Source organism: Quercus lobata, chromosome 7 (genome assembly GCF_001633185.2).
Source record: "Quercus lobata isolate SW786 chromosome 7, ValleyOak3.0 Primary Assembly, whole genome shotgun sequence".
In the NCBI taxonomy this organism is placed as follows: Eukaryota; Viridiplantae; Streptophyta; class Magnoliopsida; order Fagales; family Fagaceae; genus Quercus; species Quercus lobata.
The window spans coordinates 30,685,337-30,698,168 of NC_044910.1; the positions used below are offsets into that span (position 1 = coordinate 30,685,337).

Here is a 12,832-nt window from a genome sequence, read left to right on the forward strand (position 1 = left end):
AACCCAGAGAAAAAAAAAAAAAAAAAAAAAAAAAAAAAAAACCAGAAACAGATGGAGAAGAACCCAGGCCGCACGGCGGACCGTGCTGCCTGGCCTGGGTTCTTCTCCGACCGATCTAGGTTCTTCTATTCTGGGTTCTTCTCTCTTTCTCTTTCTGGATTTTTTTTTTCTCTCTGGGTTCTTGATATGTTCTGGACAGGTCGCCTCTCTCATCTGATCTGATTCTTTCTCTTTTGATTTGATTGTTGTATTTCTGGATTTCTTAAAATTTTTTTTTTGTGTATTTTGACTTGTACGAGAGAGACTTGAGAGTTGAAATTTTTTAAAAAATTTTGGTTTAAAAATCGAGTCTATTTATAGACCAAAATCGAATCTTTTAAACCCGAGATGCTAGTAAATAATATAGTTTGATAACTAGAAGAACTAACTATATACCTAAGATATTAGGGCTATTTGGCCATTTTGGCCAACAAATGCGGTAGAATATATAGAACCCAATCTTGGAATAGAATATATCTTATAGGCTACAAAAAGGAGATTCAAAGATGATATAAAGATAATAGGAGTAGTAGAGAGTGAAGAAGAAGTGATTCATTTGGTGTTAGTGTTGTGTTGGCGTGCAAAGAAAGTAGTAGTGATATGGGGGTTTCGGATGAGGAAAAGATACGGAGTACGGCGAGGTTTCTGGCTACGATCTTGATCGGAGGTGTGGTTGTAGGGGTGTCGCTATTGGGACTATCATCGAAGCTTCATTTTCCTTTTCCTTCAATTCGGTGTAGCTCTAATGATAAGAAAAAGAAGAAAGGGTGCGTTAGGGTGTACATGGATGGTTGTTTCGACATGATGCACTATGGCCACTGCAATGCCCTCCGTCAGGCTCGTGCCCTTGGCGATCAATTGGTCGTTGGTGTTGTCAGTGACCCCGAAATCATTGCCAACAAAGGCCCTCCTGTTACCCCTCTCAATGAAAGGTGGAGTACTTACTATTACACTAATCCATTTCTCTCTCTCTTTATCTTTATCTTCAATTTCTTTGTTTTTTTTTATATTTTAGGATGATTATGGTTAACGGCGTGAAGTGGGTTGACGAGGTTATCCCTGATGCCCCTTATGCCATCACTGAAGATTTCATGAAGAAGCTGTTTGACGAGTACAACATTGATTTTATCATTCATGGGGACGACCCTTGTGTCCTTCCTGATGGTACTGATGCTTATGCTCTTGCCAAGAAGGCTGGTCGCTACAAGCAAATTAAGCGCACTGAAGGAGTCTCCAGCACCGACATTGTTGGTTAGTTAGTTGGATTATATTCCCCGTTCTTTTTCTAACAGGGCAGGATTTGTATCACTACTAGTACTGAATATCAAATTAGAGATTTAATAAAACAGATACAAATGGCCTAATTAACTACAATTCAGCAACAAAAAAAAAAAAAAAAACTACAATTGGTCTGTACTCCCAAACCAAAAAATGCTACTTACTCGGCATCAGCCCCCACTTAGGCCCTTTAGAGCTAACCATGCTAGGCAGTCTCTTTGGTTAGAAGTGGTGGTAGCAGCAATGTGGTGATCAGCGAGTGTTAGTGTGCTGTACATTCTTTATTTAATCTTCTGGTCTCTTGCCTGTTACTATTTTATTTTCTGGTTAGAAGTTTCCTTTTGTTGTTTTACTTTTTATATCTAAACGCTTTACGAATTTTATTTGCTCTGTTGTTATACCCAAAAAAAAAAAAAAAAAAACTTCTTTTATTGATTCATGCTCACTAAAGGAGTATTTCTTGATATAGATGTCTCATCCAATCTCCGCATAAATTATGTGTTTTGAATTTTTGTTTCAAATGACTGACTGCTTTGCCCTATGCTTGATACTTTTGGATTTATTACTTCTAAAATTTGTTATCTGATAACTTTGTTTACAGGTCGTATGCTTCTCTGTGTACGAGAGAGACCCATTAGTGACAGTAACAATCATTCTTCCTTGCAAAGACAGTTCAGCCATGGTCACAGCCAGAAATTTGAAGATGGTGGATCTGGAAGTGGAACTCGTGTGTCTCATTTTCTGCCAACATCTCGCAGAATTGTTCAATTTTCAAATGGGAAGGTATGTTCTGTGTTTGTGTGTGTGGTGAATATTTGGTCTTTACGATGGGCATATGGGTTTACTACCTTCGGACCTATTCACTTACATGATTTCAACTTGTTTACTTTCAACAAATTAAGTGTGCATCTTGGTGCTTGCTTCTCTGGAGCAGTTGGAGGATTGGGGTTTTGAACATGAAGAATCTACTCTTGTTAAGCCATTTTCTAAATTGTGATAGGTTCTTCTCTGATTCTTGAGAGCCCAGTTTGGCTGTTTAAGTTGGGTGCTACCCAAGAAAGTAATCAGCTTCTCACTAATGAAAACTTTAAGCACCACATTGATGTTATTATTATTTTTTATTGTTAAGTTAAACTCTCATATGGTTGGTCTTGAACTCACCCTCCATATTGCTCTTACAAGGGAAGGAGGTATCATTTGAGTTAGAGCTCATTGGCAGTACTTTGATGTTATTATTAACTCAAGCTGCCCACGGAGTCCAAGTATTCCGTTATGGATAAACTTCTTACTGGTTGACAGGCTTAGGATCTAATGGTTTTGGTCTTGGGCTCAAATCAAGTTTAGTGTTCGAAGAAACAAAAACTGTAATGAAAATGGACCTGATTGAATCTTAACTTGTACAAAACATGCCTAAAACTGAGATGATCTCTAAAGAAGATATTGTAATGCTATTTGGAATACTTTTCCCTTATGCATAATGTGGTGCATTTGGAACAAGAGAAATGCTCAGAGTTTTGAAGGTTGCAAGGATTTGGTATTGGAATTGATGTTTCTGTTTTTACTTTCTCTTTAGGAATGGATGGCTGCCACAAATTGTTTCCTCTTTCTCAAACTTGTTGGAGTTTATAGATCTTTTAAATTATAGAAACTAGTGTTTCTTTTTTAAATGTTTCTCTTGTATGTATATATGTTGCACCTATTTTTTGTGCTACTTTTAATATATATACTTAAGTCATTAAAAAAGACTTCTTGTGGGGGCCAGATAGGTCAAGAATATAAATTTCATTTTTTTTATTGGAATTTAATTTGTTTCCCATTTTGTCATAGGGCCTGGGCGCGAGAAAACCAACTACATTTAACTAGTTCTGTTGGACAATGGTTGTGGAGATTTAGTGAAATGTGGGGTGGGTAGACCGTAGACCTTAGAAGTGGTTAGGAGGCTTAATGGGCATAATCTTTGAAGAAGTATTAGGACTAGGTGGGAGAGGTGTTCAGGTTACTTGAGGTTTGTGGTAGGCGATGGAGGATTGGTGCAATTTTGGCATGATGTATAGTGCAGACATTATCCTTAAATAGTTAATAATTTAAGTTTGCTGACAACAAAGGCACATATGCTTATTCTTGTTTGGTATTCTTGAGAATGGGAGTAATCATTCTTGTAGTCTTAGATTTGGTCACGATACCATGATTTAGAACTTGAGTTTGTGGATCCTTTTGATAAGCTTTATTCTAGTATGCCAAAAAATAAAGGGGCTAATAGACTAATTGGAAGATAAACTGTGGTGGTCAAATTTGATATTTATCCTTTTATTAGGCCTTAAGAGGCCTTAATGGTACACATTTTTCGTAGATAAGTATTGAAATAGTAAAGTTCATCAAAAGGTTCACCCACCCCCCCCCCCCCTTTCCCCCTGTTGGTATGAACAGCGGCCTTGGGAATTAAGTTTATTAAATAAAACATAATCTTGGTGGATTGGCTTTGTATTGTTTGTGTAAATGGATTGGCGACTGTATTGATCACTTGCTTTTTCATGGTATAGTTGCTAATGACCTTTGGTCTTTTCCTTTTTTGATGTTTGGTGTGAAATGGGTGAGGCCTCTGAGGGTGATTGATGTATATTTCAGTTGGCAACAACTGTTTAGATGACGTAGATACAGTTTGATTTGGAAAACAACCCTCTTTGCCTGAATGGCTTGGGAAGAGAGAAATAACTGCACCTTTAATGATGTTGAGCTGTCTAGTCGTTAGCTAAAATTCTTATTTCTATGAACTTTGTATGAGTGGTCTAATTTGTTTGGTAGTATCTCTTCTTCCTCTCTTTTTTCTTGATTGATTTTATTCTATATTTGTTGAGAAAAGATACTATCTACACACTTAGATTTCACCTTTTATTTTAATTAAATATTCATGTCACTTATCCACACAAAAAAAAAAAAAAAATTTTGAAGTTTTCGCTGGTAAATTCATATCAAGACAGTAATTGGGGGTAAGGTTGCCTATAAACCATCTCTCCCATAATTTGCAGAATTGGGATCCTTGTGCATTGGATATGATCCTTATAGTAACTGAATTCATTGAAATCACAGTGGCAAAAGGTTCTCTAATTGGGTAGAGACTGTCATCTGTTTTAGCTTTGATGGTGGATTTCAAGTTTAATTAAAATATTTCTTGAATGTTTATAATAAATAGGATGTGAAAAGGTTGTTAAAATAATGCGTGTCTGGCTTACAGCATGAGGTTATGCCTCTCAGCCAACCTTATGGCTCCTGCTTAGTTGAGGCACGTGGATCAGATGATGTGGCACTATTGTTCTCATAGCCATTTAAGTTTTAATTTGCATGCATCCTTGGCATCTGTAAATGGGAGAAAGTACTTGGGAGCTGAATCCCTGAAAGTAATATAGGAGCATTACCAAATATCTTGTCTTCCTTCTCTCAACCTAGGGATTTAGATTTATTGTCTTCATCATCTTGACAGAAACTGTGACTCTAGAAAGTTGGATTAGGCCTTGATGAGTTCAACTGAAATTGAATAGATGCCTAGTGAGATCATCCTCTACTCATAGTATTAGAAAACTTGTTTATTTTTTTTAGGGTAACTTCTGCTTTTGGCTACATTCTCTTGTTAGCTAACGAGGGAAATATGCTATAAATTTGCAGTTGGATGATTATGCTGTACAGATCAATGGCCCTCCCCACTTCTTATTGTTTCATTTTTTTTTCCCCACCGATTATGATAAGGAACCTTATTATCTTTTCCTTCTTGCTTTTACTAGAGTTCTCACCCTCTTTGATTTCTTTGAAAATGCATTTTCTTCGAAGTATTGTCTGTGAAGTCTACCTTGTTAAATTTTTTATTAACTTTTCATGCCTGTTGTTTCAGGGGCCAAGACCGGATGCTCGCATAATTTATATAGATGGTGCATTTGATCTTTTTCATGCTGGACATGTTGAGGTGCTATTTGGACTTCTTCTTCTTCTTCTTCTTCTTCTCTCACATGAATAAGTTAACAAAGTCATGGCTAGATGGATGAATGCATTGATTGTATGAGTGACGAAGTTTATGGTCTAGAGGGATGGATGGATTTTCTCCCTTGCGATTTTCAGTCTTTAAACTCCATTGGAAGTCATAGGACAACACAGCTTACTTTATCTGATACAACAACCTGCTATAATTACATAAGACCCAACTAATATATAAGTAATGTTATATCAATGAATTTTCTTGTAACACAATATGGTGTCTTCACTCTGCACATCTTATTCTCCAGACACCACCAGACTCTAATTTGAAATAAAGTCGGTACAGCTACAGGTTTAGTATCCAACAACCATCCTCTGGGAATTTTTACTTTGAGTCATGTCTCCATTCTTCTGACCATTTCATCATAATTCCATCCCCTCACAAAAAGAAAAAGAAAAAAAAAAAGGAAGTAAAAGGAATAAAGCTCATTGTCCCTAATCACAACTGATTCCAAAGCTGCAGTTTTGAGAGGAATCTCTGTCACTTGCAGTATCCTTGTTTGCTTTCCTTGTTGATACTTCTTGTGGAGTGTCATTCTCTTTATTTTCTGTGGTAGTTCATTGCAATTATTTTTATGACTATCATTAACTACCTTTTATTTTATAAGCCTTACTACCATTAACTCCTGCAGATGGATTTGCCCTTCTTGCTTTTTCTTCATTGTTTCTTTCACATATTGTCTTTAAAAAAAAAAATCTAAACAAGTTTACATTTGTAGATGCTTTACTTTGGAAGCTTTTTTTCTTCCTACTTTCAAAAACGTTCCGTCTTAATTTAGATAATGACAACCAATTTCTGCAGGTCAAGAAGAGAGATTTTATACATTTTGTTGTTGACCATTTGTTTTGTATAGATCTTGAGGGTTGCTAGGGAGCTTGGAGATTTTCTACTTGTTGGGATACACAATGATCAGACAGTCAGGTTGCAACCTTCTTTTCTTACTCCCCCCTTTGTCCATAAGTCAACATTGTGGTTATGCGTGACTCTTTATTTGTTCTTTATCATTTTTTTTTCCCTCTTTCTAATATTCCTGTACTCAAAACCCTGATTTGGGTGGAACTTTACTTGTACGTTTTAAGGGATATCGCAGAAGAGGATATTAAGTCAACTTGGATAAATCATTAATATCTTTAAATATGGAATTTTAATACAAAATTTTGGGACAAGTTAAGGGAATGAATTGAAAAAAGAAATTGAAATTTGTATAAAATTATCTAGCTAAGGAGCTCTCCCTCCCCCCACCCCCCCAAACCAAAAAAAAAAGAAAAAGATTCAAGTGAACATGAGGAATTGTAATTTATGACATTCTTTCATTAACGCTATTTTTTTTTTTTTCTGCGGAAAGAGTGATTTGATTCGGACGAAAAAAGTTAGGAAGGCCTAAAATAACATTTGCGGAATTTTTTTTTTTTGGGGATAATGTAGGGAACTTTTCTTAAGAAGAATCCTTTTAACTCTTGCCTCTAGCTACTAAAACCTACAGGCAATTGATCCCACCCACCAGAACAAAGAATTTGATTTTGGATACAATAGAATAACGCAGAAGAATATGTGGTCAATTCCAATTACTTTGTTAAGGATCCATGGTCAACCCCAAAAGTTATGGGACTAAGGCTCCTATTGTTGTTGTTGTTTAGCCAGAAAATAATCCTGGGAATATTTTTTCTGGGTGGCCCACAAAGGAATGAAAGTGGAAAACATTTTTTTGCCTCCTTTGGGTTATTTTCCGTGGACCAATATCTTTCACCACGTTGAACACCGGAAAGTGCAGAAAACATTTTCTAGAATCTGTTGAACAAATGTAGCATAAAAACTCATAATACTAGTCCACTCAATTTAATTGCTGTGGGAAAAGAATTATGGATTGAAAATACATGAGGAATTAATTTTTTGGGAAGATAGTGAACTGCAATTGGCTGTTGTTTTTATAAAAATAATAACTTTCGCAGCTTGCAGGTATTTTTGTATACCAAAATTCAGAATTTAGGTGCTTCAGTCTTTCAAATCCACAGAGTTGACTTTTTGGCCATTTTTTAGGGTTCCTCTTGCATGTGTGTTTTTGTTGGGTATCTAAGCCTATGTAGGGCATGTCTGCCACAGTCAATTTCTGTACTAGTTTGGATTATAATATATGCATTTATAAGCTATTTCATATATCCACACCAATTATCCAATATATATATATATATATCCACACTTCAGACTGTAAGTTGAAAGTATGCTTCAGACTGAAACTTTACAATTATACTACAGTTTTATTCCCGTGTCAAGTCAAGCCTTTTGATTTATGGGATGTGGATTATATTTCCTAAACCTAAGTGTCTGGAGATATGAGTATTTTTGTGGAGGTAGGTGATTATTTGTGTCTCTTTTGGTGTCAGGTATCCTTGTGAGTTTTGTAAAATTCTAATTAACAGATCACAATTGCCTTTTTCTTCAATGATTGTTGTTCGAAAACTGCATAATCTGTCTCTAACTTATATTCTTTCTTACAATTACATCTGTTTGTATTATTTTATAGAATTGCAGTTTGGCCGTAACAGTTCAATAGCTCATAGAATCTTCCTTCAAATGCATGATTACTTTTTGGTGTAGCCTTTTGATTGTGAATTTGTTTTCTGTAGAGCTTGAACAATTTTTATTTTTGGTTTTAGGTTTAATTCAACATCTTCTACATGTAAAGAAACTTTGAGATGTTCTATACGTGTTCACACGCACATGTACACAAAAAAAGTCTAAATATCTTTAAATCTTAAATATCTGCATTTGTTGTACAATGGCTCTGCAGTGCTACTAGGGGAGCACATCGCCCTATAATGAATCTTCATGAAAGAAGTTTAAGCGTTCTTGCCTGCCGCTATGTAGATGAGGTGATAATTGGTGCTCCATGGGAGGTGTCAAAAGACATGGTTAGTTTTTCTCTATAATTTAATGTTGTGCAGTTTATGTCTTTCATTCTTTTGCTTTTATAAATTTCTTTATCATGGTTTTAGTTGATTTCTTATTCTGATTAGAGCCCCTTTCTTGAAAAATATTTTCAGTGAAAATGATTTATTTTCTGCTGTATGGTTGGAAAACTGATCTCAAAACTGTGGGGCATGCACTAGAACACCGTATATATCTCTTTACTTTCTTATAGTTAATGATAAATTTATGAAAACTGTGATTACCAGAATAAATTATTTATAAGTCCCCACCCCAACCCCCCAAAAAAAAAAAAAAAAAAAAAGCCTTAGAGCTTTTTTTTTTTTAATTATAATTTTTTATGTAATAAAACTTATTGAAAAAAAAAAAGGTTATGTTGCAAGAGCCTTGTAGCTCAACTGGTTAGCACCCCTTAGTGTTTCCAATGGAGATATCCAGGGTTCAAATCCCCCTACCCCAACTCTCGAATAATCGGAAAAAAAAAAAAAAAAAGGTTACATCAAGCTCACAATAATGAACATAACAGTACAAAAAATATCCAAGGGGAAGCACGATGATGAACATAACAGTACAAAAAATATCTAAAGAGTGCTTCCCCAAACCAATTCCTCAACCTAGCCAGAAGATCCACCACCCTCCTTGGTAACACCCAATGAATCCCAAATGTTTTGAAAACCAAACTTCATTAGTCATAAGCAATATCACAATGGATCAACAAGTGATCTACCGTCTCTCCCTTAAACTTGCATATACAACACCACCCAAGGAAAATCCTCACTTGATAAGATTATAAGAATAACAAGTAGGGATCTTCGCCTAGGCTGCTGTCCAGACAAAGGAGATCCTTTTAAGCCCCATTTGGTTGGGGTGATTTTAGGAGGGATGGAAAAGGTGGAGAGAAAAGTGAGAAAGAATTTTTTTTGTGTTCTTGGTTGGAGGAAGTTTAGGAGGGAAAACTGGTGGGGCCTGGGTGTTTTCTCCCCAAATTGGGGAGGGAGAAAACTAGGTTGATTTTGTGGAATGTTGCTTCAGCCCGTGCTTTTGTGTTTTTACCCCTTGTTAAAATAGTAACTATGCCCAACTAACCACACATCTTCTTTCTTATAGTTTTTCTCTTTCCACTACATTCCACAGCTGTCTCTCTAGAGTCTCTACCCAACCAAATCTTCCTTATTTTGTTTTTTGTAAGGTGTCCATTTTTTTTTATATACAAAAAATATATAATATATTATAATAACAAGTAAAAGTAAAAGTAATATAATATGTATGATGTATAAATTTTTATAAAGTGTTATTTTATTAATTTTAATTGATAATAAGTAATATTTTTATTATTTACTGAGTATAAAAAAATTATTTCTTATATATTATGTAATAAGGGCATAAGAGTAAATTTATACAAACTGCTTTTCCATTCTCTCACTTTTCTCTTTAGCCAAATAAAAAAGTTTTCAATCTCTCCACTTTTTCACCCCCAAACCAAACACACACAGAGAAAACTAAAATATCTTCTATCTCCCTACTTTTCTATCCCCTTCCCATTTTCTGTCTCACTTTTCCATCATTCCAACCAAAGGACCCTTAAGGGCCTCAGTACACCAAACACTCTTCCAGGGAAAAAGTTGGATGGTGGACCTTGGATAGCCTCACACATGCGGACAGAAATAAAGTACATTTCATTTAAACTTAAACTTTCAAAAAGTTACATTTAAACCTCAATTTTTTTTAAAGAAGTTTCATTTAAACCTTATAGTTTCAAATAATTTTTTTTAAACCTTAGAGTCTTAGAGTCTTGGGTGAGTTTCATTTAAACCTCAAATTTTGAAATAAAATTCATACAAAGCAGTTAGCCACGTGATGTCTAATGGGATTAACAGAAAAAATGTGATAGAAGGTTTAAATAAAACATTTTTAGAAACTTTGAGATTTAAATGAAACATTTTGAAAGTGTAAGTTTCAAAGGAAGCATTCAAGAATACCTAAAACTCTTAAGGTTTAAAAGGTAATTTACACCCAAAAAAAAAAAAAAAAAAAAGAAGAGAAAAGAAGAAAAGTCCGTGAACACTTACAGTTACATGCAATAAGTACAAGCAAGTGTCAACATTTGTAGCTATCCTCCCATATTTCAAGCCCACCGTCCGCTTCATTTGAAGCCACCCAGCACAAATTTACTAACCACCAATATGCACCAACCTATTGCTCCCAAAAAACACTCTTGCACCCATATTACCATACCAGTACACGTTATATTTTCTCTCTTAGAACAACCCTATGAAGCAATAACACTCCTATCTGCTATTGCAAGCAGTACTGGCATCCTGTTATGCATTACTTTCCAGTGCATTCATTACTTCTTGAGGTCATTATCACAGATACTAAGCAGACCTTAGTTTTAAGTTAATTGCTATTCAGCTCACAGATTTCCAAATGCATTTTTTTTTAATGAAGATAGAGGCTTTTTTCTAATTTCTATGGCTGTTGTAGGACCATGATGGCTATAAACTGCCCTTTTCCCCCTCCATCCCATCAGTTGCATTGGCTATGGATTTCTCGCAACATTGCATGGTCATACTGTTCTGAGAAAATTGCTGTGCTGGTATTAGAGTGCCAGGTGTTAATGTCTTTAAAATGTCCTGGGAAGATAAGCTCAAATTGGTGTGATAAAGTTGCAAAATGAGTCTTTCAAATGCTCAGATTATTCTGATTTTTGCATGATTCAAGTGGATCGAGTTTTCCCTTTGGTTTAAGTCATTAGGTACTTGAGATCTAAATTCATTTTGTAATTGTCTTAATAATCTGTTGCTGATAGCCTTGTAGCTCAACTAACACCTCCTAGTGTTTGTTTTTTATGGCGACATCTAGGGTTCAAAAGTTCAAATCCCCCCTCTTCCAACTATCAAATTATCAAAAAAGAAAATATTTTCTTAATATTCTGTTTTTCTTTCTGGTCTGATTGTGGTTTTGTTAATTGTTCATTGGGTTTGTGGATTTTCCAAGATGTGGTCAGGGCATACTTTATGTTATTTTCAAAGGTGGAACTTAGTGGAAGTTTTTGGTGCAGATCATTACCTTCAACATCTCGCTAGTTGTCCATGGAACAGTAGCAGAGAATCATGATTTTCAGAAGGTAAATTTTAAAATATGTTTCTAGTGGTGATACTATTGATCGAAGTAGCAGTTTTCATAATGTCTGATTCATCCTGTATGTAATTCTTCCGAAATTATAAAATTTTATATTTTAGCTGTTGACTGACATTATTTTTACTTACAGGAAACATCCAACCCTTATGATGTTCCGATCAGTATGGGTATCTTTAAAATTTTGGAAAGTCCCCTGGATGTCACAACTACCACAATAATTAGGAGGATCGTATCAAACCATGAAGCATACCAGGTTCTCCTATTCTCAACTACACACTTTTTGGTACTTTTGATCAGAAATTCAATCCTACTATTTTCATCAAATAATGTAGAGATTGAAAAGGTTTTAAAAGTTCTATGAAAAAGACAAAACAAAATTTTATAGGGATGAGAAGCATTGCATATAGGATGTCTGCTTAAAGAAATAACAGTATGTCCTAGAGTCAAAAGAGATTTTGGAATGTTATTCAACTTTTCATTGTTTTGCCTGCTTTTGATGCCTTTCTGGTTGAAATATAAGATTAAATTTTTTTTACTCCACTGCAGAAGCGTAATGAGAAGAAGGCAGCAAGTGAGAAAAGGTATTATGAGGACAAGACTTATGTGTCTGGTGACTGAGGAATGTTGGACCATCTGGGGCACATATATGGCCAGGCATTTGGCCCGTATTTTCTTTGATTATTGTTAACAAGGTTAATGGATTTTTCATAGTACTAACATCACAGATGAGCCACTAGGGTTGGTGATAGCATGTTGTCCTTCATCCATTAGTATAAAGATCTCATGTAATTGCCAAGTTAGTCGTGGCATGGATTTATTTGTATCTGACTATCTGTATTGTTTTGACCGCTTATACTCTGAGTTTGGGTACAAGATGGTAGTATAAAATTGTGGAAAGAGGTGCTGCTGGTGCCAGAGCACTTTTTTGGCGTTAGTTGTAAAAGATGCAATCATACCTATCAAAAAGAAAAAGAAAAAGAAAAGAAATTGTTATAACCACTAATTGCTACTCGTGCTTTTTTTCTTTAGTAGTGTATACTGTATAGCAATGCATTGCATGATTCATGCCACCTCTCGACCTGAACTGAAGGAGGGCCTTGTGATTTTGATTTCTGAATCCCTTTCGACTGTCGGGGAGAGTTGGGGATAGACTGTGCTATCTGTGTATGCCATAAATCTCTAGTGGAATGAGTAAGTGGAGGTTCTAATTCTCTTCTAAAATTATATTTACAACTAAAAGATTAGTTTTGATTGGGAGAGAGGTATCCCTTAATTAGGCAAGAAGCTGCAGGTGGGATGTCTGGCTTAGTATATGGATTTATATTAATATTAGTGAGTAGTGAATTAGCTAGGATTGCCAAGAGCGAGTCTAATACAGAGGCCAAGGCCTACCAAAATCACGCATGGAAGGACTGTATGGTGGAC

At 35.4% G+C, this 12,832-nt stretch overlaps 1 protein-coding gene across 2 annotated transcripts; it reads left to right on the forward strand.

Moving 5' to 3' along the window:
- The first annotated feature begins 453 nt into the window (after positions 1-453).
- Positions 454-12,341, forward strand: LOC115952953 (ethanolamine-phosphate cytidylyltransferase-like). Of its 2 annotated transcripts, XM_031070327.1 has the most exons (9): positions 460-971; positions 1,055-1,290; positions 1,919-2,100; positions 5,201-5,272; positions 6,195-6,262; positions 8,130-8,250; positions 11,328-11,393; positions 11,538-11,660; positions 11,954-12,341. In XM_031070327.1, exons 1-9 carry the CDS (start codon positions 640-642, stop codon positions 12,023-12,025), a joined length of 1,272 nt encoding a protein of 423 aa, XP_030926187.1. In that variant the 5' UTR covers positions 460-639; the 3' UTR covers positions 12,026-12,341. The 2 variants fall into 2 exon arrangements, with proteins under 2 accessions (XP_030926188.1, XP_030926187.1); XM_031070328.1 differs by lacking the exon at positions 11,954-12,341 and having other exon boundaries at positions 454-971; positions 11,264-11,393; positions 11,538-11,630.
- The last annotated feature ends 491 nt before the right edge of the window (positions 12,342-12,832 follow it).